General features: G+C 45.4%; 1 protein-coding gene across 9 annotated transcripts in view; it reads right to left on the bottom strand.

Moving 5' to 3' along the window:
* LOC139268562 (uncharacterized) overlaps positions 1-26635 on the bottom strand; it is a 612984-nt gene that overhangs the window by 358579 nt on the left and 227770 nt on the right. For 8 of the 9 annotated variants that reach the window (XM_070886894.1, XM_070886891.1, XM_070886893.1 and 5 more), the window contains one exon: positions 3422-3556. The exons of the other annotated variant lie outside the window; for it this stretch is intronic. In XM_070886894.1, coding sequence (XP_070742995.1) covers positions 3422-3556 — 135 coding nt within the window. The remainder of the gene's footprint in view (positions 1-3421; positions 3557-26635) is intronic. 9 annotated transcript variants of the gene reach the window in all.

Genomic DNA, 26635 nt, shown 5'->3' on the forward strand with positions numbered 1-26635 from the left:
GAATTGAGCTACCTGCTCACAGTGGTATTGGAGCTCGCCTCCTGAATGGTCCAGGCATCTGAAGCGTTGCTTCAGCACTCCAATGGTTTTCTCAATGATATTGCGAATTGCTCTGGCTCTCGTTGTATCGCCTCTCGGCCTCGGTGTGAATGTCACGCAGGGGGGTCATCAGCCAGGTGGCGAGGCCATATCCTTTGTCCCCAAGCATCCAACATTGACCTTGTGGCTCATTGTTAAACAAGTCAGATACAGTGCTCTCACGCAGGATGTGCACATCATGGATGCTGCCCGGAAATTGAACATTCACTACCAGTATAATTTGCTGGTGGTCGACAACCAGCTGGACATTCAGGGTGTGGAATCCCTTGCGGTTCCTGAAAATCTCAGCATCCTGAAAAGGTGACCACATCGTGATGTGTATACAGTCTATTGCTCCCTGCACCTTAGGGAAGTTTGCAATTCTGGAGAATCCTAGAGCCCTCTCACTCTGTGCCTCCCTGGTCATAGGGAAGCTGATCAACCCTCCTGCGTGCGTACAGGGCTTCAGTGACCTGTCTAATGCAGCGATGTGTGGCATGCTGAGAAAGTCCGCAAACGTCTCCAGCTGTGGCCTGAAAAGAACCCGAGGCATAGAACGACAGTGTTGTGGTGACTTTGACCTCAACGGACAGTGCAGTTCCGATGGTCCTGGCAGGCTGCAGGTCTGCCCTTATCAGCTGGCATACCTCAGTGATAACCTCTTTGTGGAAGCGCAGTCTCCGAAGGCAGGTGGTGTCGGGCAAGTCGAGGTAAGAATGCTTCTCCTTGTACTTGCGGGGGGTGTAACGCCTGGTCCTCCTCATCTGTCTGTCACTTCGTACATTGGGCACATAATGCAGTGCAGCGTTCCTTCGGCGATGTCGAGTCTGCTGCATGTATTTGGTCACCAAGAGAGGGTGAGAAAGAACAGGCCCCATTGCAGCAGCTCTCTATTTTCCATCAATTGTACACAAACAAGGAATGTCCCGACGAGCACACCTCTTCAATTCCAATCGGTCACTGTGTGGTCAAGATATTTTTAGAGATGTTCAGATCAACTGCAACGACCTGCAGAGTACATCCGAACTCTGCCGAGGTTGAAGCACAGCAGTCTTTTAAAGAACGTGACATTTGATCTACAACATGGCGTCCATAACGATGTGATTCATTCCGGTTAGTTCCACTTTTTGTGGGCGGTTTTTTGAGCGAGCGATATTGTGGGCGAAATGTGTGCGAGGTGATGAAATTGATGATGGTTGATCTCCATGGCCGCTAGTTTGGGTAAATACGCTCTTTACAACCAAAAAAAGTGGCTGGGTGTTAATATTAAATCTCGGCGTTAATTCAGCGTGGAAATTAACGCTGGGCGATATTATGGGCGTTGAATTCATCCATCCTGCTGATTCCGCCCCACAAAAGTGGGCGGGGGATAATATTTTTTCTCGGCATTAACCACATGGGGAAAGTAATGCTCGGCGATAAGTTTCCGAAAAATGCCCGCCAGCTTCCATTTTGTGCCAAAATGGGCGCTATATGGGCGTTATACATCATTTCAGCGGTAAAATGGGTGTTGAGTGGGCGTTAAACAGGCAAAAAAAGTGGAGGTTCTAGCCCCATGTCTCTTTTCTCTTGAATAGAGGTCTTCAAAGTTATGAAAAATTTTGATAGAGTGGATAAAGAAAGAATGTTTCCACTTGTAGGGAAGAGCATAGCTGGAGGCCAGCAATATAAAATAGTCACCAAGAAATCCAACAGAGAATTCAGAAGAAACTTCTTGACCCAAAGAGTGGTGAGAATGTGGAACTCACTACTGCAGGGAGTGGTTGAAGCGAATAGTGTAGATACATTTAAGGGGAAGCTAGACAAGCATATAAGGGAGAAGGGAATAGAGGGTCTTGCTGATAGATTTAGACGAGGAAAGACAGGAGGAGGCTCAAGTGGAGCATAAACACCGATGGACTGGTTGGGCTAAATGGCCTTTCTCTGTGCCATATATTCTATGTAATCCTATGTACCTGAAGGAAAAAAAAATTTCAAGGCTACAGGGTAAGGATGGGGGAACGGGAATGGCTGAAGTGCTCTTGCAGAGAGCCGGCATTGGGCTCGACTGGTTGAAAGGCCTCCTTCTGTGCTGTAATCGTTCTATGATTCTATAACTAAGATATGAGGAAAGGTTAGGAAAATTTGGACTAGAAAGAAGACACATACACGGGTACCATCTAGAGGTATAGAAGATACTAAATGGAATAGAAAAGTTAATCGTGAGCACTACTTCAAATTAAACCATGCATAACTGCAGGACAGAGGGGCACATTAACATACTGCAGAAGGAAAGTTCAGGACAGATATTAGGAGGTGCCTCTTGACACGAAGAATAATTAATAGCTGTATGAGTCTTCCAGGAAGTGGAGGAAAAATCACTGGAGTCATCAAAAATAGCAGTTGAATGCTGTAGTGGGAGAATTGTAGGTTGCTATGGAAGAATGAGTTGGATAGGCTGAATGACTTGCGCATCTTTACTTACCTCAATGGCCATTGTGAGCGGAATATATCAGAGTAGAGATCAATTTCAACCTTTTGCTTCCTCTTAATTATGTAATGCTCTCAAGTCAATGTCCAACATAGTATTTATTTTATTCCTTCTCTATTATTTAATTTGATCATCTACCCTCTATCTGCAGCATGCTGGGAGCCTGAGAGCTAAGCAATTTTAACAAAGGCTTTAAGTAGTGTAGTTATGTCCTGAGAATGGCAAGATTTGTCTGATGGTTAACGATTGTTAGCCTGCTCAAAGTGATTAGAAAATGGAGTTGGTCCCTACTGGGTTGTATGTAAGGAGCTCGAGCGACAACATGATTAAAACACAGCATAATAACTCAAAAAACACTAGAAATAAGTAAAAAACACGAAAACCTTGGAAGATTTTTGATTATAGGTGCGCATAACCTTTCAAAAGTGAGGAAACAATTAACTGGTTATTTGATGGAGATCTTGGGGCTTTATCTGAAGTGGGTGCTGGAGGTCACATGTATCATTTTCATGAGTACAGAAATAAAACCATATGCCTATATCAGGCTCAGTTGAGCCATAAACCCTCCTCCCCACAACCTAATGATAGGTCTGCAAAGCATTACCCGATGACAGCATAACAAAGGAACACACAATGACTGGCCGCACTCTGATAGGAATGAGGTTTTAGCTAATATGTTAGCTGTAAGATCATTCCTTTCTCACTGGAGTAGACATTCATTCATAAATGCAATGGAATTCCATTATTGTGGGATACATATTAGTTTTACCCAATTACAAAACATGATTGTGATGCTCATTGGAAACTTGTGGATGAAATATGACTTATGATAGCAAAGAAGTATTCTTGGAAAAACAAGCTATAAATGAGCACCTGGATAATTGGATTGACATTCAGCATCGCATTTATCCACTAACAGTTGATCACTTAATTCTGTTGTACTAGTACTATCCTCGGAGTCTTCAAATGTACAAGATGCACTTCTTTCTAGACAGATCAATTCACAAGCTGCACACAAAGAAATCACAATTTTAGAAAACATTTTATCTGCTCATATCAACTTGGCTTAGGTTAGGAGTTCTCAGCCGCATTCTAAAACATATCCTAGGCTTATACTCCAGTAAAGAATTGAAGGAAGTGCCGCATTGCTTAAGCTGCTGTCTTTTGCATGAGACATTGGTTGGAAATTTGCTTGGAGCTGCTCCTGCACTGTCCGCTAAATAGGGTTTTTGCTTCAGTTATGGCCATTAAATTAAGACCCCATTCATCTCTTCAGATGGACATAAAAGATCTTGTGCAATTTAAGGTAGAACAGCAGCAAATTTTCTTGGCCAACATTCTTCCCTCCACCAATAAAGCAGATTAATTAGTCATTCAACTAATTTGCTGTTTGAGGGACTTAGCTGTGTGCAAATTGGTTGCAGTGTTTTCCTATATAACAGTGACTTCACTTCAAAACTAATGTGTTGGATGCAAAGCACTTTGGGATGTCTAAAGGACACGATAAACTGTTCTATAAATGCAAGTTCTTACATCCATGGTTAGCTTATCTCTTTATTTAGCACAGAAATATGTGCCTTTGGACTCTGGGTAAGATTTAGTGAAAAGTTGATGTGGGTAAACATGAGCTAGAATGTGAAATGGAATGGTATTAAGCAATAACCTTATTATTAGATCTCCCATGGCAAAGTCAGAAGATACCATGAGGAACAAGTGAGTGTTGGGCACTCTGCTTTGCGGTGGCCAGGAAATATCCCTTCAAACATTCAAAAATAACACCAGTTGAATTTTGAAACCAACTAATTATCTCCACCGATGTTTTCTTAATCAAAAAGGTTGTGTACCCTGTGAGACATAGATTTGAAATTCTAACACCTATGAGACAGAGGGGAGCAAGAAAGGGAAAGAGATAGAAAATACAAATATAAAGACAGTTTCTATCCTGATTCTTATTTGATTTTTTTAAAATTGCATTTTGAAGGTAAACAAATCGCTTTGAAGGAAAATTAGGGAAGGAGGGAGGAGAGTGCTGGGAGGAAGAAAACTGGTTGAGGATGAGACAAATGGATGAGACAGACTAAATTTTCTGGCTTACTGTGTGCAACATCACAGGGCATTGATTAGTATATAGGAAATGCCCAATTAAGACATAGGTATTGGTGATGGAAAATGTAAACAAAATAATTAAATACTTCACTGCCAAAAACAACTGTGTAGATTCCATCCATGTCCTGGTGGTGCTCATTTAATAACATGACAGTTGGCAGCGACAGACATGGCAAATGCCTATGAATGGCAGTTTCAAGAAAATAAGTGAGAAAACACAGTCCATTGTGCTGTATAGTCCATCCATGTCACAGTAGGGTTTTATGTCTTGTCCTTAGAAGCATGGATAACATTTTCCTCCTCCGTTTTACCCATTTTTGGTTGATTCTGAGGCTGTCAGTGGCGGAAAATCAGACAAGAACAAATCCCTAGCTACAAAAGTGTGCTTTGTAATTTCCTGCCGGAGGTGACAGTAAGATCAATGATATGTCAGACATCAGATTTGTCACATTCTGCCCAATGCCAAGAATGCTGAAGGCTGTGGAGACCACCACCTGTGGACAACCTTTCCTGGTGATTTGTGGCCTCTTTTATCCTTTAAAAAGTAAGCAGATAGTGTATATTCCCTTTCATTGCTTTGGCATTCACTTTATCTTAGGTGTCAAGGCAGACCACAATGTAAGTGAGAAGTGCACAGAACAGGCAACTACATACTGAGAGGGGCTGTCTGTAGAGGCATCAGATAATTATGGGGCTCTATGTTCTGATGCAGATGCTGTATTCATTCTTTATGCGGTCTTTCCTCTTCCTCCCTGGAGAATTGTGCTTGGTGATGGGTTCTTTAAACTGCTGCAGCTGCTATTTCCAATCCTCAGTAACCTAGTGGTGAGTTCCCAATAGGAGCTCCCAATAACGATGGGAACCCATCTTAAATATGCAACATGTGTTGACCCTGGGAAATTAGACCAAGTTAACAGTGGCTCTTGTAGATGAAAGTCCCACCCCATCACACTTCCGGCAGAAATTCACGCTGCACATCAGGTGCTGGAGAAACTATGCCCAAAGAAGTTGACTTTGTTGATAACAGGAGTTCAGATTATTAGCTTACTTTGACCCCAAGACAAGGGTGGGATGTCTGGTTTCAGCAGCACCTAAAAGGTGCATTATTACTGGGGTCAGAATATCCATATTCAGCAACCAGGATTTGGAGATCCTGTTGCAGGAAATCCTATAACGAATGGTACCTTTTTTTGGTGGAGAGAACCATCCAGCAGCAAGGAGTACAGCCAGAGCAGCATAGATGGTGCCAATGGAACATGCAAAAGCAGTCTCATTTGTGGCCCAAACTCGAAGCAGATAAGCAATAATGTTTTGGCTTATAACAATTGCTAAGGTAAATGCGCATACCTATCATAACATTTAATAGGTTGCCTTGCCCAGCTTCTTTATTACTCCGTAAAGGGTTAAATCATTCTTGTTCACAGAGACCATGAAAATGCAATTACACCTGGATCATGCCCGCTGTCACTGATCTAGGTGGACTATCCAGGGTCAGGGAGAGGATCCCTCACCACCAGAGACACATCCAGGCTGGAAAGTCTGGCAGAGAATATCCATCTCGAGTTGAGAGGTACCAGCCCCCATTCCCCATGAACAACTTTATGGTGCCCCTTAGCAAGAGGGTCACACTGAACAATATTTTAAAAAATAAATAATTTTTCTTCAGGGTTTCCAGCCTTCCGCCTTAGCTTGGATCTCCAGCTGGTCATCATTTCAGGCCCTGTCATTGAGGTATGCCTGGTCTGACCTTTCATACCTGCACCTACTGTATGTCAGGTGGCACTCATCTTCATGCAGCGTTGGTGAGGCCTACAAAAGGCCAGTGCGACCAGGAGCTTGGGGAGTCGGCGAGAGGCGGGAGTTCCAGCGGCAGCGTTGGTGAGGCCTACAAAAGGCGTGTTTGAGCAGCTGCAGCAGGGACAGAAGGCAAAAAAGAAGTAGAAAGAAATCGAAAGCTGACGTCACAGCCAAAGGGGTAAGTGATTGGCTGGTGATTGGTAAGTAGCTTTTCTTTTTCTTTTCTATTTCAGTAAGTAACCTTTAGCATTGTGGATGCCAAATTAAGTTAATCTAGGGGTTAAGTCATGGCAGGAGAGCTCGGACACGTGTTATGCTCCTCCTGTACCATGTGGGAAATCAGGGACGCCTCCGGTGTTCCTGACGACTACGTGTGCGGGAAGTGTATCCACCTCCAGCTCCTGACGAACCGTGTTATGGAACTGGAGCTACAGGTGGATTCACTCTGGAGCATGCACGATGCTGAGAATGATGTGAATAGCACATTTAGTGAGTTGGTCTTACCGCAGGTAAAGGGTACACAGCCAGGTAGGGAATGGAAGACCAACAGGAAGAGCAGTACAAGGTAGTGCAGGGGTCCCCTGCGGTCAAAACCCTGCAAAACAGATACACCGCTTTGGGTACTGTTGAGGGGAATGACTCATCAGGGGAGAGCAGCAGCAGCCAGGTTCATGGCACCGTGGCGGGGTCTGCTGCACAGGAGGGCAGGAAAAAGAGTGGGGGAGCAATAGTGATAGGGGATTCGATTGTAAGGGGAATAGATGGGCGTTTCTGCAGCCACAACCGAGACTCCAGGATGGTATGTTGCCTCCCTGGTGCAAAGGTCAAGGATGTCTCGGAGTGGGTGCAGGACATTCTGAAAAGGGAGGGTGAACAGCCAGTTGTCGTGGTGCATATAGATACCAATGACATAGATAAAAAACGGGATGAGGTCCTACGAGACGAATTTAGGGAGCTAGTAGTAATCTCAGTATTGCTACCAGTGCCACGTGCTAGTCAGAGTTAGGAATCGCAGGATAGCTCAGATGAATACGTTTCTTGAGCAGTGGTGCAGCAGGGAGGGATTCAAATTCCTGGGGCATTGGAACCGGTTCTGGGGGAGGTGGGACCAGTACAAACCGGACGGTCTGCACCTGGGCAGGACCGGAACCAATGTCCTCGGGGGAATGCTGGCTAGTGCCTGTTGGAGGAGTTAAACTAATATGGCAGGGGGATGGGAACCAATGCAGGGAGACAGAGGGAAACAAAATGGAGACAAAAGCAAAAGACAGAAAGGAGAAGAGTAAAAGTGGAGGGCAGAGAAACCCAAGGCAAAAAACAAAAAGGGCCACTTTACAGCAAAATTCTAAAGGGTCAAAGTGTGTTAAAAAGGCAAGCCTGAAGGCTCTGTGCCTCAATGCGAGGAATATTCGGAATAATGTGGACGAATTAACTGTGCAGATAATAGTTAACGGATACGGTGTGGTTGGCATCACGGAGACATGGCTCCAGGGTGACCAAGGCTGGGAACTCAACATCCAAGGGTATTCAACATTTAGGAAGGATAGACAGAAAGGAAAAAGAGGCGGGGTGGCATTGCTGGTTAAAGAGGAAATTAATGCCATTGTAAGGAAGGACATTAGCTTGGATGACGTGGAATCGGTATAAGTGGAGCTACGGAATACCAAAGGACAGAAAACGCGAGTGGGAGTTGTGTACAGACCTCCAAACAGTAGTAGTGATGTTGGGGAGGGCATCAAACAGGAAATTGGGGGTGCATGCAATAAAGGTGCAGCAGTTATCATGGCTGGCTTAAATATGCATATAGATTGGGCTAACCTAACGCGAAACAATACAGTGGAGGAGGATTTCCTGGAGTGCATAAAGGATGGTTTTCTGGACCAATATGTTGAGGAACCAACTAGGGGGGAGGCCATCTTAGACTGGGTGTTGTGTAATGAGAGAGGATTAATTAGCAATCTCGTTGTGCGAGGCCCCTTGGGGAAGAGTGACCATAATATGGTGGAATTCTACATTAGGATGGACAATGAAACAGTTAATTCAGAGACCATGGTCCAGAACTTAAAAAAGGGCAACTTTGAAGATATGAGGCGTAAATTGGCTAGGATAGATTGGCGAATGATACTTAAGGGGTTGACAGTGAATGGGCAATGGCAGACATTTAGAGACCGCATGGATGAATTACAACAATTGTAGATCCCTGTCTGGCGTAAAAGTAAAAAAGGGAAGGTGGCTCAACCGTGGCTATCAAGGGAAATCAGGGATAGTATTAAAGCCAGAAATAGCAGCGAACCCGGGGACTGGGAGAAATTTAGAACTCAGCAGAGGAGGACAAAGGGTTTGATTAGGGCAGGGAAAATGGAGTACGAGAAGAAGCTTGCAGGGAACATTGAGGCGGATTGCAAAAGTTTCTATAGCTATGTAAAGAGAAAAAGGTTAGTAAGGACAAACGTAGGTCCCCTGCAGTTAGAATCAGGGGAAGTCATAACGGGGAACAAAGAAATGGCAGACCAATTGAACAAGTACTTTGGTTCGGTACTCACTATGGAGGACACAAACAACCTTCCGAATATAAAAGGGATCAGAGGGTCTGGTAAGAAGGAAGAACTGAGGGAAATCCTTATTAGTCGGGAAATTATGTTGGGGAAATTGATGGGATTGAAGGCCGATAAATCCCCAGGGCCTGATGGTCTGCATCCCAGAGTTCTTAAGGAGGTGGCCTTGGAAATAGCGGATGCATTGACAGTCATTTTCCAACATTCCATAGACTCTGGATCAGTTCCTATCGAGTGGCGGGTAGCCAATGTAACCCCACTTTTTAAAAAAGGAGGGAGAGAGAAAACAGGGAATTATAGACCGGTCAGCCTGACATCGGTAGTGTGTAAAATGATGGAATCAATTATTAAGGATGTCATAGCAACGCATTTGGAAAGAGGTGACATGATAGGTCCAAGTCAACATGGATTTGTGAAAGGGAAATCATGCTTGACAAATCTCCTGGAATTTTTTGAGAATGTTTCCAATAGAGTGGACAAGGGAGAACCAGTTGATGTGGTGTATTTGGACGTTCAGAAGGCTTTCGACAATGTCCCACACAAGAGATTAATGTGCAAAGTTAAAACACATGGGATTGGAGGTAGTGTGCTGACGTGGATTGAGAACTGGTTGTCAGACAGGAAGAAAAGAGTAGGAGTAAATGGGTACTTTTCAGAATGGCAGGCAGTGACAAGTGGGGTACCGCAATGTTCTGTGCTGGGGCCCCAGCTGTTTACATTGTACATTAATGATTTAGACGAGGGTATTAAATGTAGTATCTCCAAATTTGCGGATGACACTAAGTTGGATGGCAGTGTGAGCTGCAAGGAGGATGCTATGAGATTGCAGAGTGACTTGGATAGGTTAGGTGAGTGGGCAAATACATGGCAGATGACGTATAATGTGGATAAATGTGAGGTTATCCACTTTGGTGGTAAAAACAGAGAGACAGACTATTATCTGAATGGTGACAGACTAGGAAAAGGGGAGGTGCAACGAGACCTGGGTGTCATGGTACATCAGTCATTGAAGGTTGGCATGCAGATACAGCACGTGGTTAAGAAAGCAAATGGCATGTTAGCCTTCATAGCGAGGGGATTTGAGTACAGGGGCAGGGAGGTGTTACTACAGTTGTACAGGGCCTTGGTGAGGCCACACCTGGAGTATTGTGTACAGTTTTGGTCTCCTAACTTGAGGAAGGACATTCTTGCTATTGAGGGAGTGCAGCGAAGGTTCACCAGACTGAGTCCCAGGATGGCGGGACTAACATATCAAGAAAGACTGAATCAACTGGGCTTGTATTCACTGGAGTTCAGAAGAATGAGAGGGGATCTCATAGAAATGTTTAAAATTCTGACGGGTTTAGACAGGTTAGATGCAGGAAGAATGTTCCCAATGTTGGGCAAGTCCAGAACCAGGGGTCACAGTCTGAGGATAAGGGGACCGAGATGAGGAGAAACTTCTTCACCCAGAGAGTGGTGAACTTGTGGAATTCTCTACCACAGAAAGTTGTTGAGGCCAATTCACTAAATATATTCAAAAAGGAGTTAGATGTAGTCCTTACTACTAGGGGGATCAAGGGGTATGGCGAGAAAGCAGGAATGGGGTACTGAAGTTGCATGTTCAGCCATGAACTCATTGAATGGTGGTGCAGGCTCGAAGGGCCGAATGGCCTACTCCTGCACCTATTTTCTATGTTTCTATGCCTGGGTGGTAATTTGGCAGAGCAGTTGGCCCACCTGTTGCAGAACCCAACCGATTTTCTTTCCATTGATTTCAGGTGATGAAGATGAAAATTAACCTCATCTTCATCTCTATTATGATTACTGATACTGACTGAGGCAAGCAATAAGTTTCGGGCAAGTTCTGTAAATGGACTAACACTGCAGTGATGCAAACTCCACAAATGATGCACATGCACTAAATGTAATGACTCGAACAATTTCTCTGCCTTTGTTATTTTGTTTAAGTAATATACCAGCATGGGAGCTACGTGCTGAATTTTGCCTTATAGCCCAGCATCTCAATTGGCATTGGACTAGTAATTGGTAGCCAGAGCTGGTACCATGCTTACCAGAATTGTGATAGTGAGTAGAAGTGTATCAATAAATTATGACTTGTACTTCTAGAGAAATAATCTTGCAGGAATTGTGAACTATGTGCTTTCTAAGAAATAAGTACCTTGATCGTCAGATTGACATCAAGCATAACTTGTTCATCAATGGACAATGTGGTATCTCTGCTATAATTATGCAAGTTTTTGAGATTCTCTGGAGACATCAAGATGCAGACTACAGTCTATAATTGCCGCCAGTTTTTCCCAACCTTTGCATTAGGGGAATTGATTGTTCCCCAGCAGCAAAGGTCAGGACAGTGTGGAATTATTTTCCCTTCCTCCTAGAATCGACATGTAATACATGAGTACCTTAGAGAAATTGAATAATCATAAAAACATTGAAATAAACTTGTAGCTTTTTGGAAATGTTAAAGTTGTAGGGGTCGATTTGATAAAGAGGTACTAGAAAGGCTGGCTGTACTTAAAGTTGCAAGTCACCATGAACGGATGGGATGCCATCCTCGGAGGCTGGGGGAGGTTAAGGAGGAAATCACGGAGGTACTGGCCATAATCTTCCAATCCTCCTTGGATACGGAGGTGGTGCCAGAGGACTGGAGAATTGTAAATATTACACCCTTGTTCAAAAAAGGGTATAAGGATAAACTCAGCAACTGCAGGCCAGTCAGTTTAACCTCGGTAGTCGGGAAGCTTTTAGAAACGATAAATCAGGGACAAAGTTAACAGTGCCAAGTCTGGATTAATTAAGGAAAACCAGCACATTTGATAAAGGCAAATCGTGTTTTACTAACCTGATCGAGTTTTTTGATGAGGTAACAGGGAGGGTTGATGAGGGCAATGCGGTGACATGGTGTGGATGGATTTCCAAAAGGTGGTCGATAAAGTGGGAACCTGTTCAACCTACGCCGTTTCCAGGTCAGGTCCAAGACCACCCAACCCGTCATCGAGCTACAGAACGCGGACGACGCCTGCGTCTGCGCACATATGGAGGCTGAACTCCAGGACATAGTCGACGTATTTACTGAGGCGTACGAAAGCCTGGGCCTTATGCTAAACATCAGCAAGACAAAGGTCCTCCACCAGCCTGTCCTCACTGCACAGCACTGTCCCCCAGTCATCAAGTTCCACAGCGCGACCCTGGACAACGTGGACAACTTCCCATATCTTGGGAGCCTCCTATCAACAAGAGCAGGCATTGACGACGAGATCCAACACCACCTCCAGTGCGCCAGTGCAGCCTTCGGCCACCTGAGGAAAAGAGTGTTTGAAGACCAGGCCCTCAAAACTGCCACCAAGCTCATGGTCTACAGGGCTGTAGTAATACCCGCCCTCCTGTATGGTTCAGAAACATGGACCATGTACAGTAGACACCTCAAGTCGCTGGAGAAATACCACCAAGGATGTCTCCGCAAGATCCTACAAATCCCCTGGGAGGACAGACGCACCAACAGTAGCGTCCTTGACCAGGCCAACATCCCCAGCATTGAAGCACTGACCACACTTGATCAGCACCGCTGGGCAGGCCACATTGTTCGCATGCCAGACACGAGACTCCCAAAGCAAGTGCTCTACTCGGAACTCCTTCACGGCAAACGAGCCAAAGGTGGGCAGCGGAAACGTTACAAGGACACCCTCAAAGCCTCCCTGATAAAGTGCAACATCCCCATTGACACCTGGGAGATCCTGGCCAAAGATCACCCTTAGTGGAGGAAGCGCATCCGGGAGGGCACTGAGCACCTTGAGTCTCGTCGCCGAGAGCATGCAGAAATCAAGCGCAGGCAGCGGAAAGAGCTTGCGGCAAACCAGTCCCATCCACCCCAACTCTCAACAACTATCTGTCCCACCTGTGACAGGGACTGTGGTTCTCGTATTGGACTGTACAGCCACCTAAGAACTCATGTTAAGAGTGGAAGCAAGTCTTCCTTGATTCTGAGGGACTGCCTATGATGATGATGATGACATAATAGGCTTGCCACCGAAGTTGATGCTCATAGAATAAAAGGGCCAGTGGCAACACGGGAACAAAATTGGATAGGTGACAGGAAACGGAGAGTAGTGGTGAATGGTTGTTTTTTGGACTAGAGGAAGGTATACATACGGTGGTGTTCCCCAGGGGTTGGTACAAGGACCACTGCTTTTCTTGATATATATTAATGACTTGTACTTGGAAGTACAGGGTACAATTTCAAAATTTGCAGATGACACAAAATTTAGAAGTACAGTATAATGAACAGTGAGGAGGATAGTGATAGGCTTTAAGAAGACAAAGACAGGCTGGTGAAATGGGCGGACACTTGGCAGATGAAATTTATGCAGAAAAGTGCAAAGTAATACATGTGCACAAATCGTTGAAGGTGGCAGGGCAGGTTGAGAAAGCAGTTTAAAAAGCATATCGATACAGGCTTTCATAAATAGATGCATAGAGTACAAAAACAAGGAAGCTATGATGAACCTTTATAAAACAATGATATGGTCTCAACTGGAGTACTGTGTCCAATTCTGGCCACTGCACTTTAGGAAGGATGTGAAGGCTTTAAAGAGGGTGCAGAAAAGATTTACGAGAATGTTTGCAGGGATGAGGGACTTCAGTTACCTGGATAAACTGGAGAAGCTGGAGTTGTTCTCTTTAGAGCAGAGAAGATTGAGAGATTTGATAATGGTATTCAAAATCATAAGGGGTCTAGACACAGAAGATAGAAAGAAACTGTTCCCATTGGTGGAAGGGTCGAGAACCAGAGGACACAGATTTAAGGTGATTGGCAAAAGAACCAAAGGCAACATGAGGAAACACCTTTTTAGATAACGAGTGGTTAGGATCTGGAATGCACTGCCTGAAAGGGTGGTGGAAGCAGACTCAAACATGGCTTTCAAAAGGGAATTGGATAAGTACCTGAAGTAAAAAAATTTGCAAGGCTACAGGGAAAGGGCAAGGGAGTAGGACTAGCTGAAGTGCTCTTGCAGCACGCTGACTCGACATGCCTCATGACCTCCTTCTGTGCTGTAACCATTCTATGATTTTAACTAAGATCTAGTTTCTGACAGGTGTGGCGGGCAGATTCAATGTAAAACATAATTTCAGGCCCGGGGTATTCCCGGTAAGTTGCAGTGAGCAGGTTTTAGGAGAGTCTTACAGAAGGAAAAGGTGTGGGGAGGCCATGGTTTCCCTTACGGAGCCTGGAGGTGCAGTTCTGTTCATAAAAGAACTGTAGGATTATCCTCCACCCCCACCAGTTTTTGCTCTTAATCCAGCCTCCTTTCCTTATTTAGGCATAGTTCTATGATATCAACCATGCCCAAGTCTCAGCTGGGATCCTAAAGTGAAGGGTAGATTTTTGTCCCAATTAACACTAGTTTTCGGAAGTATTCAAATCATACTTTAACAATGGAAATATGTTACCTGACATATTGGTCATTAACACATCCAGTGCAGCAAAGAAGTGAGATTAAAAGGCTGTATTGCCTAGTGTGATCGAATACAATAGACAAGGAGAATGTTTTTAAAAATGGCCACCATGGCAGAGTTTCTGCCTTAAAAAGAATGTACTGGTAATTTTTGTTTGTGGATTCTGGGCAGGACCCATTTACACAGGGTTTCCACTCTGAAGAGATCTGGGGTCTTCCACGTGTGTACTCACTGATGCTGCTGGGAGTTCATTTGCATTTATTAAAATGAAGTGGAATAGTGTTGGTAGCCTCCAAATCACATGATTTGTAGTCCCACTGCACAAACATACTTAGAATAAAATAAATCAGGCGTGCTTGTTGCCAGTATCTACTGATACTAAAAGAAATGCTTTATTTTGAAGCCTGTAACCTAAATAAACTTTCAAGAGAGATTGCTGGAGATACAGAAGAATTTTTAAAGCATTTTTTTGCTCTGCATCTGGATTGAACAAGCTTGCCTCAGAAAGCCTGATGGAATGTGAGACTACTGGGAAATATGTGCCCCCACTCACAGTAAGAGATTCTAAGTACCAGGGATGGGATTTCCTATGGACATTCCCTTGTTTGCAATTTTAATGGTAGTGCAGGATGGAGGAAAGGAGAATGAGGCTCTGCAAGATATTACCCTCCCCCCACCGCCCCTCTCTCACAAAGAAATTACAGGGCACATAGATCCTATGAGGACCTTAGTGAGGGTGTTAGATGTAATAGGGGGAGCTGTGCCAGCTACTATACGAAGAGCTATGGCTAAAATCATCTACCCAGACAGCTCTGCCTGTGGTATTGAAAGTGTAAGGGGATAAAAAAAACGGTCAGTAGAATGGAGATACTGAAGGTAGTGAATTGATCTGACACGTAAAATGGTCCCGATTAAGAGGGTTTATCAGTATTAGGAGATTCTGAGGAATCAGGAGTTCTTCTGTCTTACGGTCTGTCTTACGGTACGGTTATGTATAACCTGCTTATGTATGTAAAGCATGCTTATACACTCGCTTACATTGGGCTAGTAAGAAGGGAATAGTGAAGCCTGATGGATAATGAACCATCCATGGTGTGAACCTGAGTATAGATTTACATTCTGAATAAGCAAATCCACCAAGGGCAACAGTCTGGAACATAGACTGTAAACAGTATCTGACTCTCATGAAAAACTGTATTAGACTAGTTCTCTTGAGAAGAGATAAGGAAGCCAGTATTTTGGAACAGAGTTACTTCACACATCATAGGGACTATGGCAAAGTTCATATCACTGAACAACATGATTGACATGTGATGAGAGATGGACAGGTGGGAACGAACCACTCAGAGTTAGTCTGATAAGAGTCAACAAATCAATGTAACTTCGCTGATAGCAGTAGACTGGTTTTGGAGGAGGGTAGCATCCCTCGAAAAACTGTATAACTGTAATTGAAACCTTTTGTACTTTGAAGGTTCATGTTTGAACTTTCCCTTGCATGCTCGAATAAAGCCGGTTGAACCGAAGTTTTCGTCTAAGTGATTCCGTGGTTGTTATCAGGAGGGCGAAGTGTCGACTCCTTATATCAGGGAGTCCACCTCGAGGAAGAGAAGTCTTCCCTCTACCCCAACAATTGGCGCTGCGAGCAGGGTGCAGACCCTCCAACTTGGATGATGTGGCAGCTAGCAATGGCAGTATGTTTTTTGTACCACCTACAGCTGTAGCATTGACAGGGAAGGAGGTAATCTGCATAAAGAACGAGAAGGTTTAATCTGTATAACAAAGTTATAGCGAACCACGGAAGGATGAAAACCTAAGGTAGGGGATAGGTGTATTGCCTGACCAAGAAGGAATACAACCTAAAGGGGTCTAGAAAAATGACCAAGAGTGCATTGCCATTACCCGAAGTGTGACAGGTGACACGGTAATAACAGGGAAAAGCCTGTATTAATCGTGCGTGGCACAAATACAACCTAAAGGGGGGTGGGACCCCAGGGTTTTTAGGAAAAACTGGCCAGTGGGATAAAATGAAGACCAAGGGGGGGTCTCTGAGATATGGACCAAAAGGGTCCTGGGTATAAATGCGAGCAGGAAAGCCGAAAAATAAAATCGACACTTAAGTTGCGGAGGAACCAGATTAGGGAGGCAAGCAGTATTGTTAGAGGGGTCCAAGGGCTTGGAAAGAGTACACAGAATCTGGTAGAGGAGTAAATGTACCCAGACGAGAAATGGCATGCAAGGATAAGTTGCAGAAAAACATAGGATAAGCTGTATTGAAAAGTTAGTGTGAATGTCTGTCTTTAAGTGAAAGTGTTGCGTGGAAGCTTTCTTGACTGTTGAATAAGTTGCTGGAAAAACATAGTATAAGCTGTATTGAATTCACAAAGGACGGCTTGTTTATCAAAAGCTGAAACTTGCAACCTTAAAGCTAGAAAAAAACCATTGAACGTTTAATTGGGAAAATGAATCGCGATTGTCTTATGTAGTTTAAATTAACAAATTCACGGAGACACAAGCCCTCTGTGTAAAATGTTTGTTAGATACAAAACCTAATTTGAAGAAAGGAGAAAATGGAAAAAGACGTAACTTACTGGATGCTAGTTGATATTGGCTGTGAAAAAGATATTGGTTTAATTGGACGGTAATTAACCAATGAAAACTGAGCTTTCATTATGGCCATAGTGAAATTTCGGTTTTGTTTCAAAGTGTGAATATTGGAAAAGAGATAAAAGACACTCTATATTGATAATGATTTTAAATTACGAGAAAGTTTCATTGCAGTAAGAAGATTTAAATTTCAGGTTTGAAAACCTTTTGAAAATGGATGCCGTATTCTGATATCGGGAAAGGTTCAAAAGAAGATTTACGCAAAGTCACGTAATGACGTCAGGCCTTCTTACAACTACAAAGGAGTTAACCCTTTCCACTGACAGCTGTTTTATTTAGCTCACCAAACAACTTTAGCATCGCTGCATGGAATTCAAAAAAAATTGGACATTATTAATTTGGGCTACTTAATTGGAAGTGAATATTTTCCCACGTGCCAGAAGGAAAATAAAATTGTAACGGTTATAAAGAATTTTTAAAAATTGTGTCATGTTTAATATGGAAATAGTGAAGTAACATATCGAGAATACATAATAACACAAGGGACGAGACAGATGCCTGAGGACAGAAAGGAAGCAATCTTTTCAATGCCCAGGGCGGGAATCGTGAAAGGGGTCAGGCAGGTACTGGGGTTATTCAACTACTGAAGAAATTTTATTCCCGAATATGCCGAGATGGCCCAACCTATACAGAACCTGGTAGAGTGGGAAACCCTCCCAAGATCAGGAAATGGCATTTGTAAAGTTCAAACAAGCTCTCACAAGTGCTCCAGCCCTGGGATTACCTGACCAGAATAGGCCCTTCCACATCTATACGTACCATAGTGACGATCATTACATGGGGACAGGCATCGGTGGTTCAGTGGCATAACAATCCTACATACCCAGCATACCTTAGTAGAAGTGCTTAACACAGGAAGGCTAAAACCGGTATCCGACGTACGAAGAGCTAGGTGGGAAGCAATGCGCTTACCCCCCGCGCCCCCCCCCCCCACCCCCACCAACGGGACCCCCTGATCCCTTTAGCCATAAGGACCATATCTAACTCCCTCTTGAATATATCCAATGAACTGGCATCAACAACTCTCTGCAGTAGGGAATTCCACAGGTTAACAACTCTCTGAGTGAAGAAGTTTCACATCTCAATCCTAAATGGCTTACCCCTTATCCTTAGACTGTGTCCCCTGGTTCTGGACTTCCCCAACATCGGAAACATTCTTCCTGCATCTAACCTGTCCAGTCCCGTCAGAACTTTATGTGTTTCTATGAGATCCCCTCTCATCCTTCTAAGCTCCAGTGAGTAAAGGCCCAGTCGATTCAGTCTCTCCTCATATGTCAGTCCAGCCATCCCGGGAATCAGTCTGGTGAACCTTCGCTGCACTCCCTCAATAGCAAGAGCAAGATTAGGAGACCAAAACTGAACACAATATTCCAGGTGAGGCCAGCAAGGCCTGTATTACAGGGACTCAGGCGACATTATTTGGTCAGGCAGAGTCAGCATGGATTTATGAATGGGAAGTCATGTTTGATAAATTTGCTAGAATTCTTTGAGGATGTAACAAACAGGGTGGATAAAGGGGAACCAGTGGATGTAGTGTATTTGGACTTCCAGAAGACATTTGACAAGGTGCCACATAAAAGGTTACTGCACAAGATAAAAGTTCACGGGTCGGTGGTAATATATTAGCATGGATAGAGGATTGGCTAATGAACAGAAAACAGAGAGTAGGGATAAATGGTTCATTCTCGGGTTGGCAATCAGTAACTAGTGGGGTGCCGCAAGGATCAGTGCTGGGACCCCAACTATTTACAATCTATATTAACGACTTAGAGGAAGGGACTGAGTGTAACATAGCCAAGTTTGCCGACAATACAAAGATGGGAGAAAAAGCAATGTGTGAGGAGGGCACACAAAATCTGCAAAAGGACATAGACAGGCTAAGTGAGTGGGCAAAAAATTGGCAGATAGAGTATAGGGCCCAAGTTTCCACATGATTTGCACCTGATTTTTAGGAGTAACTGGTGGAGAACGGACTATCTTAGAAATCGCAATTCTCCACAATTTTTTTTCTGCAGTTCTAGTCAGGTAGAACAGTTCTACTTTGGAACAGAATTTTTTCTTCAAAAGGGGGCGTGTCCGGCCACTGACGCCTGATTTGAAAGTTTCCACAGTGAAAACATACTCCAAACTAACTTAGAATGGAGCAAGTGAAGATTTTTGTAGAACTGAAAAAACCTGTTCTACACATTAAAAAATCAGGCACAGGTTACAAATTAGGCGTCCAGAACGAGGTCGGGGGGGGGGGGGGGGAGGGGAGGGGATGGGAAGGGAAGTCATTAAATTCTACAATAAATCCTTATTTATACTTATACAAATATTATACAAATAAATCCAACCTGAATAAAAATTTATAAGCAAAAAAAAGATTAAATAAACCATCTTCCTACCTGTGTGAAAGTGCTTCAGCCAGGGAGAATGCTGCAGCAAGCCTCACAAAACGAGGCAGCCGTTCCCGAACGCGGGGGGGGGGGGGGGTGTGGAAGGAAGCCGTTCCAGACGGCCGGCGGGAGGGGACCGACCGACCGAACGCGGGGGGGGGGGGGGGGGGAGAAGGGAGGAAGCCGTTCCAGACGGCGGGCGGGAGGGGACCGACCGACCAAACGCGGGGGGGGGGGGGGGCGGAGGGAGGAAGCCATTCCAGACGGCGGGAGGGAGGGAGGGAGGGAACCGACCGACCGAACGCGGGGGGGGGTGAGGAAGGAAGCCGTCCCAGATGGCAGGCGGGAGGGAACCAACCGACCGAACGCAGGGGAGGAAGCCGTTCCAGACGGCGGGGAGGGACCCAACCGACCGACCAACCGAACGCAGGCGAGGGTAAGCCGTTCCAGACGGCGGGCGAGCGACCAAACGCAGGGGGGCAGGGGGGGGGGGGGGGGGAGTGTGGGCCCGACCGACCGAATGCAGCGGGGGGAGGGGAGAAAACTGTTCCAGACGGCGGGAGGGAGGGAGGGAAGGAGACAGAAGGCTGCAGGAAGCCTCAGAAATTGAGGAGCCATTTCCTGACGGCAAAAGGGAGAGGTCGTCGGGAAACGGCTGCCTCAACTTTCTGAGGCTTCCTGCAGCCTTCTCAGTGCTGATGTGCTGATGGCAATGTGTATTAAAAAATGTTCAAAAACTAAACAGCTACAAAGAACTACAAAAATGGCCGAGTGGCAATGTTTCCTTCACACTGCGCGTGCGCGAACGCTCCAACGCGCACGCGCAGTGTTGCCGGCAGGAAAAAAAACTAATTTAAATGGTACCCGCCCCCTCCCACTTACAAAATCGGCGCGAGTGTAGGCTCCGCCCTCCCGGGCGCCGCGCCAAACAGACAAGGAGCTGCAGGGCGCTCCAGAATCGCGAGTTTTTTTTCCGGCGCCGTTTTAGGCGCGAAAAACGGGCGCCCAGCTCGGAGGGGCGCCCGTTTTTTATCGTGTGGAAACTTGGGCCCATTATATTGGAAAGTGTGAGGTCATGCACTTTGGCAGAAAAAAATCAAAGAGCAAGTTATTATTTAAATGGAGAAAGATTGCAAAGTGCTGCAGTACAGCGGGACCTGGGGGTACTTGTGCAAGAAACACAAAAGGTTATTATGCAGGTACAGCAAGTGATCAGGAAGGCCAATGGAATCTTGGCCTTTATTGCAAAGGAGATGGAGTATAAAAGCAGGGATGTCTTGCTGCAGTTGTACAGGGTATTGGTGAAGCCCCACCTGGAATACTGCGTGCAGTTTTGATTTCCATATTTACGAAAGAATATACTTGCTTTGGAGGCAGTTCAGAGAAGGTTCACAAGGTTGATTCCAGGGATGAAGGGGTTGACTTATGAGGAACGGTTGAGTAGGTTAGGCCTCTACTCATTGGAATTCAGAAGAATGAGAGGAGATCTTATCGAAACGCGTAAGATTATGAGGCGGCTTGACAAGTGGATGCAGAGAGGATGTTTCCGCTGATAGGGGAGACTTGAACTAGAAGGCATAATCTTAGAATAAGGGGCCGCCCAATTAAAACTGAGATGAGGAGAAATTTCATCTCTCAGAGGGTTGTGGATCTGTGGAATTCACTGCCTCAGAGAGCTATGGAAGCTGGGACATTGAATAAATTTAAGACAGAAATAGACAGTTTCTGAAACGATAAGGGAATAAAAGGTGATGGAGAGCGGGCAGGGAAGTGGACCTGAGTCCATGATCGGATCAGCTATGATCGTATTAAATGGCGGAGCAAGCTCGAGGGGCCATATGGCCTTCTCCTGCTCCCATTTCTTATGTTCTTATGTTCTTATTAGCTGTGATAAAGAATCAAAAATACTGATGGTGATGGATGGGGCAACAGTAGACTTAAATAACGGGCATAAAACAACGTAGCAAGGTAGCGAAACAACATTGGGGATGGGCCAGTAATACGGGACCAATAATTAGTGTGAATAAGACCATGGTGTGTTTTATAACCAGGAGGTGGGAACAAAGATATTGCACCCGGGGGAAGAAGGTATAGATTTCACTCAACATCTATGAATGGTGGTGGAGAGTTATCTCCCGAGATAGAACCAGCAACATGGCCCCACCCACTACTTTAGCAACAGTGAGCACTACCAGGGCCTCGACCACCACACCCCCAGCGCCACCAACATGTCCAACTATGAACGCTGGGGCAAAAGGGGGATTGATAAGGCAGACCAAGGATAAGATATACTTCAGGGTACATCAGCGAATAATTACTGTATTCCTAAATTTAACAGACTTAACCATCCCCAGCTTCTGCAGGTCAAACTATAAACCTGTATTAAAAACCTGACCCTGCGAGCACTTGAAGACCCTGAATCAAAAACCATGAAGTTTAATGTGGAAAGAGCGTCAGGTAAAAAGCGGGACCCAGGAAAAAAAGGATACTAGAAATGGTAGGCGTGGGATATGCGGCGGGATAAGCGGCGGGAGTTGCGACGGTGAACACTATAGACCTGCACACGAGGGATGAGGATAATGAGAAGGTACAGGTATAACTGGGGGAAGGGCGCGGAAAGGGAATTATTACAAGTGGCCCACACGTTGCAAGACCACGCCAGAACTATAAATTCGATAAATAGAGTAGAAAGAAACTTGAGTAGAATCATACAGACAGAAATAGTATGCGCAGGAGACGGAGCTTGGTTACTTATTGGATAACCTTGATGTATTTACCAACTGGGCCTTCGACAAAACATGACACATGCCTGTGAGGTGCGGAGAAACAGTCATGCTTGGGTCCTAAGGGTCAGATGTGTAACCGGACATTTAAATCTATACCATAGTATGATGTGACAAAGGGAGATCCCCTATACCAAACAAATAATATAGAAGATATAAGAAATCAAACTCGCGTGCGGTACCATGACAATCCAGATATGTAATTGAAGAAGAACAACAGTACTAAGAGTCTCAGCATAAATGATTGTATTAAAAATAACCAAGTTGTTTTATGTCGAGATCCACTACGAATGAACAAAGGTGACTGTGAATATGACCAAGCGGACGAGTGCACCTTGAGTATCATCCCTAGTACGGGACTATGGGCCCAAGTTTCGGCATCTGGTGAAAACGGCGCACCTCCGAGACTTACGTGACCTGCCTGGGCTCGAAGGTGCGCCAGAATATTCTGCAGCAATTCTCCGGTCCTCCTGGACTATGGCGTGGAGTAGCATGGCGCAGCGTAGACTCCCTGGGGAGGAGACTGCCTGCAGGGGGGCGGGGCTAGGGATCATGCCTTCTTCTCAGAGCCGGCAGCGTTGCGCAGGCGCGCTGGAGCATGCGCGCCTGCGCAATGGCTCGGGAGAGCGTGGATACCGGGAGGGGAGGGGGAGGGAGAGCGTGGATAGCGGGGGAGGGAGGGAGAGCGTGGATACGGGGGAGGGAGGGAGAGCGTGGATACGGGGGAGGGAGGGAGAGCGTGGATACCGGGGGGGAGGGAGAGCGTGGATTACGGGAGGGGAGGGGAGGGGAGGGGAGGGAGAGCGTGGATACCGGGGAGGGAGGGGAGGGAGAGCGTGGATACCGGGAGGGGGGGGGGCGGAGGGAGAGCGTGGATACCGGGGGGGAGGGAGAGTGTGGATACCGGGGGAAGGAGGGGAGGGGAGGGGGAGGGAGAGTGTAGATACCGGGGGGGAGGGGAGGGAGAGTGTGGATACCGGGAGGGGGGGGGGAGGAGGGGGGGGAGGGAGAGCGTGGATACTCAATGATTGAAGGGCCGGAGGAGAGAGCAGGGGTGCCTCCTTCCAGCCTCTCCCCCACACCCCCCACACACACCCACCCCCCCCACACACACCCACCCCCCCACATCCTTCCCCCACACACACACCCCCCCCACCCCCACACACACACACACCCTCCCACCCCCCCCAACACACACCCCCCCACACACACACACCCTCCCCCACCCCCCCACACATAACCCCTCCCACCCCCCACCCCCACACACACATAACCCCTCCCACCCACTCCCACACACCCCCCCCACCCCCACTCCCACACATACACACACACAGACACACACCACCCCCCCGCACCCCTCACTGTCAGATACAGAGAGAGAGAGACACTACAGAGAGAGACACTGACCGAGACACCTTCCCTTCACATAAAGGTGGGACTTCTATTTTTTATTGATTGATTACTTATTACTTTGGTCTTGGTGCTTTAGGTGCAGGGTTCCTTCTATTTTTTATTAATTAATTGCTTGTTACTTTTTGTGCTTCGTTTAGTGCTTGGTGCTTTAAATGTACTGCTTTGTTTAGTGCTTAGTGCTTTAAATGTACTTTGCTTCTTTAATGTTGTTGTGAAGGTGTTTATGGAAAATCCTCTAACTTCCCTTAACCCCCCCCACCCCGCTGTTGTGATGTTGATGTGTCCTTTGTGTTTAATGCTTCCCACCCGCCGTCTCTGGCTGTGCCTGCACTAAACTTAACTCTAGGTAAGGTTTTTCAGAACTTACAAAAGTGGACACTTACTCCATCCTAAGATAGTTTGTAGTAAGTTTTCGCTGCCGAAACTTGCAAAACAGGCCTGAGTGGCTGGACACACCCCCTTTTGAAAAATAAGTACCTTACCTAAAGCCAACCTCAACTAACTCACTAGAACTGGAGCAAACTAATATCCGAGAATTGCAATTTCTAACATACTCCAAACTAAACTAGTTGCTCCAAAAAACTAGGAGCAACTCCACCCGAAACTTGGGCCCATAGAAACTACCACTGCTCCACGAGGAAATGGAGAATATTGTGTGAGCACCACAGTGACTGAGATGACGGTCACAAATACCTCATGCGCCATCATGAATACTGACTTCTGCTTTACCCCGCTTGGCGAGACACACATAAATGGATACGTTATAAACTCTGAACTGAAAGAAGAAACCATCAATGGGACAATGATAGACATTATCTGAGATGGGCATGAGAAGGCCATTGGGCTGCAAGGAAAACCGATACTTGAACTGAATGAGGAACAAACTCGATTGAATAGAAGAAACAGAGGATATCCCAGGCGAAGCAGAATTTGACAACATAGAGAAGACCCCAGGTGGAGGAAAGATAGAGGAAAGAGAGGATACCCCAGGCGGGGCAGAATTCGAACACTGAGAAAATGGAATGCTGGACTCAATGTGCAAGTGCATCTGTGGATATGATTATTGTCACATGTAGTGGTTGTAGTGCAAGGGAATATACTAGTCACCTTGCTAGTATTAGCCTGTAAAAAGTGCAACCGACGTAAGAGGCAGGCAATAGCCCGAACTATAGTTAGAACATTGAATACAGTCTGGCAGAAAGGACTTATCTAGTATAACCTTGATGGGAAAGCCAACAAGTGGGTCCTGCAGTTCAGGAGGTAGCGCTACCCAAGCGAAAGGACAACCCTGGAGGCTCACCCATGAGGAAGTATTTGGGAAATGGCCTATCTTGGGCATATAGCCAAGGGCCATGAGTGGAGATTGTATGGGGATAAAAAATGGTCACGAGAATGGAGATACTGAAGGTAGTGAATTGATCTGACACGTAAAATGGTCTAGATTAAGAGGGCTTATCAGTATTAGGAGATTCTGAGGAATCAGGAGTTCTTCTGTCTTACGGTATGGATTGTAATATTGACCGGTTAAGTATAACCCGCTTATGTATGTAAAGCACGCTTATACACTCGCTTACATTGGGCTAGTAAGAAGGGAATAGCGAAGCCTGATGGATAATGAACCATCTGTGGTGTGAACCTTAGTATAGATTTACATTCTGAATAAGCAAATCCACCAAGGGAACAGTCTGGAACACAGACTGTAAACAGTATCTGACTCATGAAAAACTGTATTAGACTAGTTCTCTTGAGAAGAGATAAGGAAGCCAGTATTTTGGAACAGAGTTACTTCACACGTCATAGGGACTATGGCAAAGTTCACATCACTGAACACATGATTGACATGTGATGAGAGATGGACAGGTGGGAAAGAACCACTCAGAGCTAGTCTTATAAGAGTCAACAAATCAATGTAACTTTGCTGATAGCAGTAGACCAATCAATGGTTTTGTAGGAGAGTAGCACCCCTCGAAAAACTGTATAACTGTCATTGAAACCTCTTGTGCTTTGAAGATTCACGTTTGAACTTCCCCTTGCATACTTGAATAAAGCTGGTTGAACCGAAGTTTTCATCTAAGTGATTCCGTGGTCGTTATCAGGAGGGCGAGGTGTCGACTTCTTATATCAGGGAGTCCACCTCGAGGAAGAGAAGTCTTCCCTCTACCCCAACAAAAGTGATGACGGGTCTTCAACTTGGATCTGTGCAATGTCACCAGGGTGCCATTCAGGCATGCATTTATCAGGTAACTGATACACTTTAGAAGGGCTGAAGAATTTATCTAGTTTGGCAATGACAGCAAGATGATCGAGTCAACATTTTATCATGTTGGATTCCTCAAAGTGCAGGGTGCAATAGATGACACCCACATACCACTGTGCGCTCCTGTGGTTAATCCCTAGCCTTTCTGAACAGAAATGGGAACCAGTCCTTGAATGTTCAGATTCTGTTTGGCCAAATGCAAAGAATCCTTCACATAAATCCCAGATTTGCTAGAAAAAAGCCCCGCAGTGGGCAAAAGGCAACAATGATTACCAGAAAATATTTTTTAAATTCTGCAGATGACCCTGACGTCTACCCAACTGGGAGAAACCTGCCTGAATAGAGCAGGCTGCAGGATCCTTGATGGGCTCACTTTAACTGGGCAAGCTCCATATTATGGGTGGTCTCTCGATTGCAGTCCGCAATTTAGGTGGGAGACCTAATTTAAATAAGTATATAAATAAAATGTGCCTGTAGGTAGCTTGGACTCATTTTTGGCCTCAAAATCGCCTGTAATGAAATGAGGTGCCTATGTAAATTGGGCACCTCATTTCATTACAGGCGATTTTGAGGCTAATTGTCCAACTCCCATCGACTACCTCTAAGTCACCCCATTATTCAGCTGCTGTGCCATCCATTGACTTGCATTAAGAATATCACCAATGCAATGTTTTACC

Source organism: Pristiophorus japonicus, chromosome 8, assembly GCF_044704955.1.
Source record: "Pristiophorus japonicus isolate sPriJap1 chromosome 8, sPriJap1.hap1, whole genome shotgun sequence".
NCBI lineage: Eukaryota > Metazoa > Chordata > Chondrichthyes > Pristiophoridae > Pristiophorus > Pristiophorus japonicus.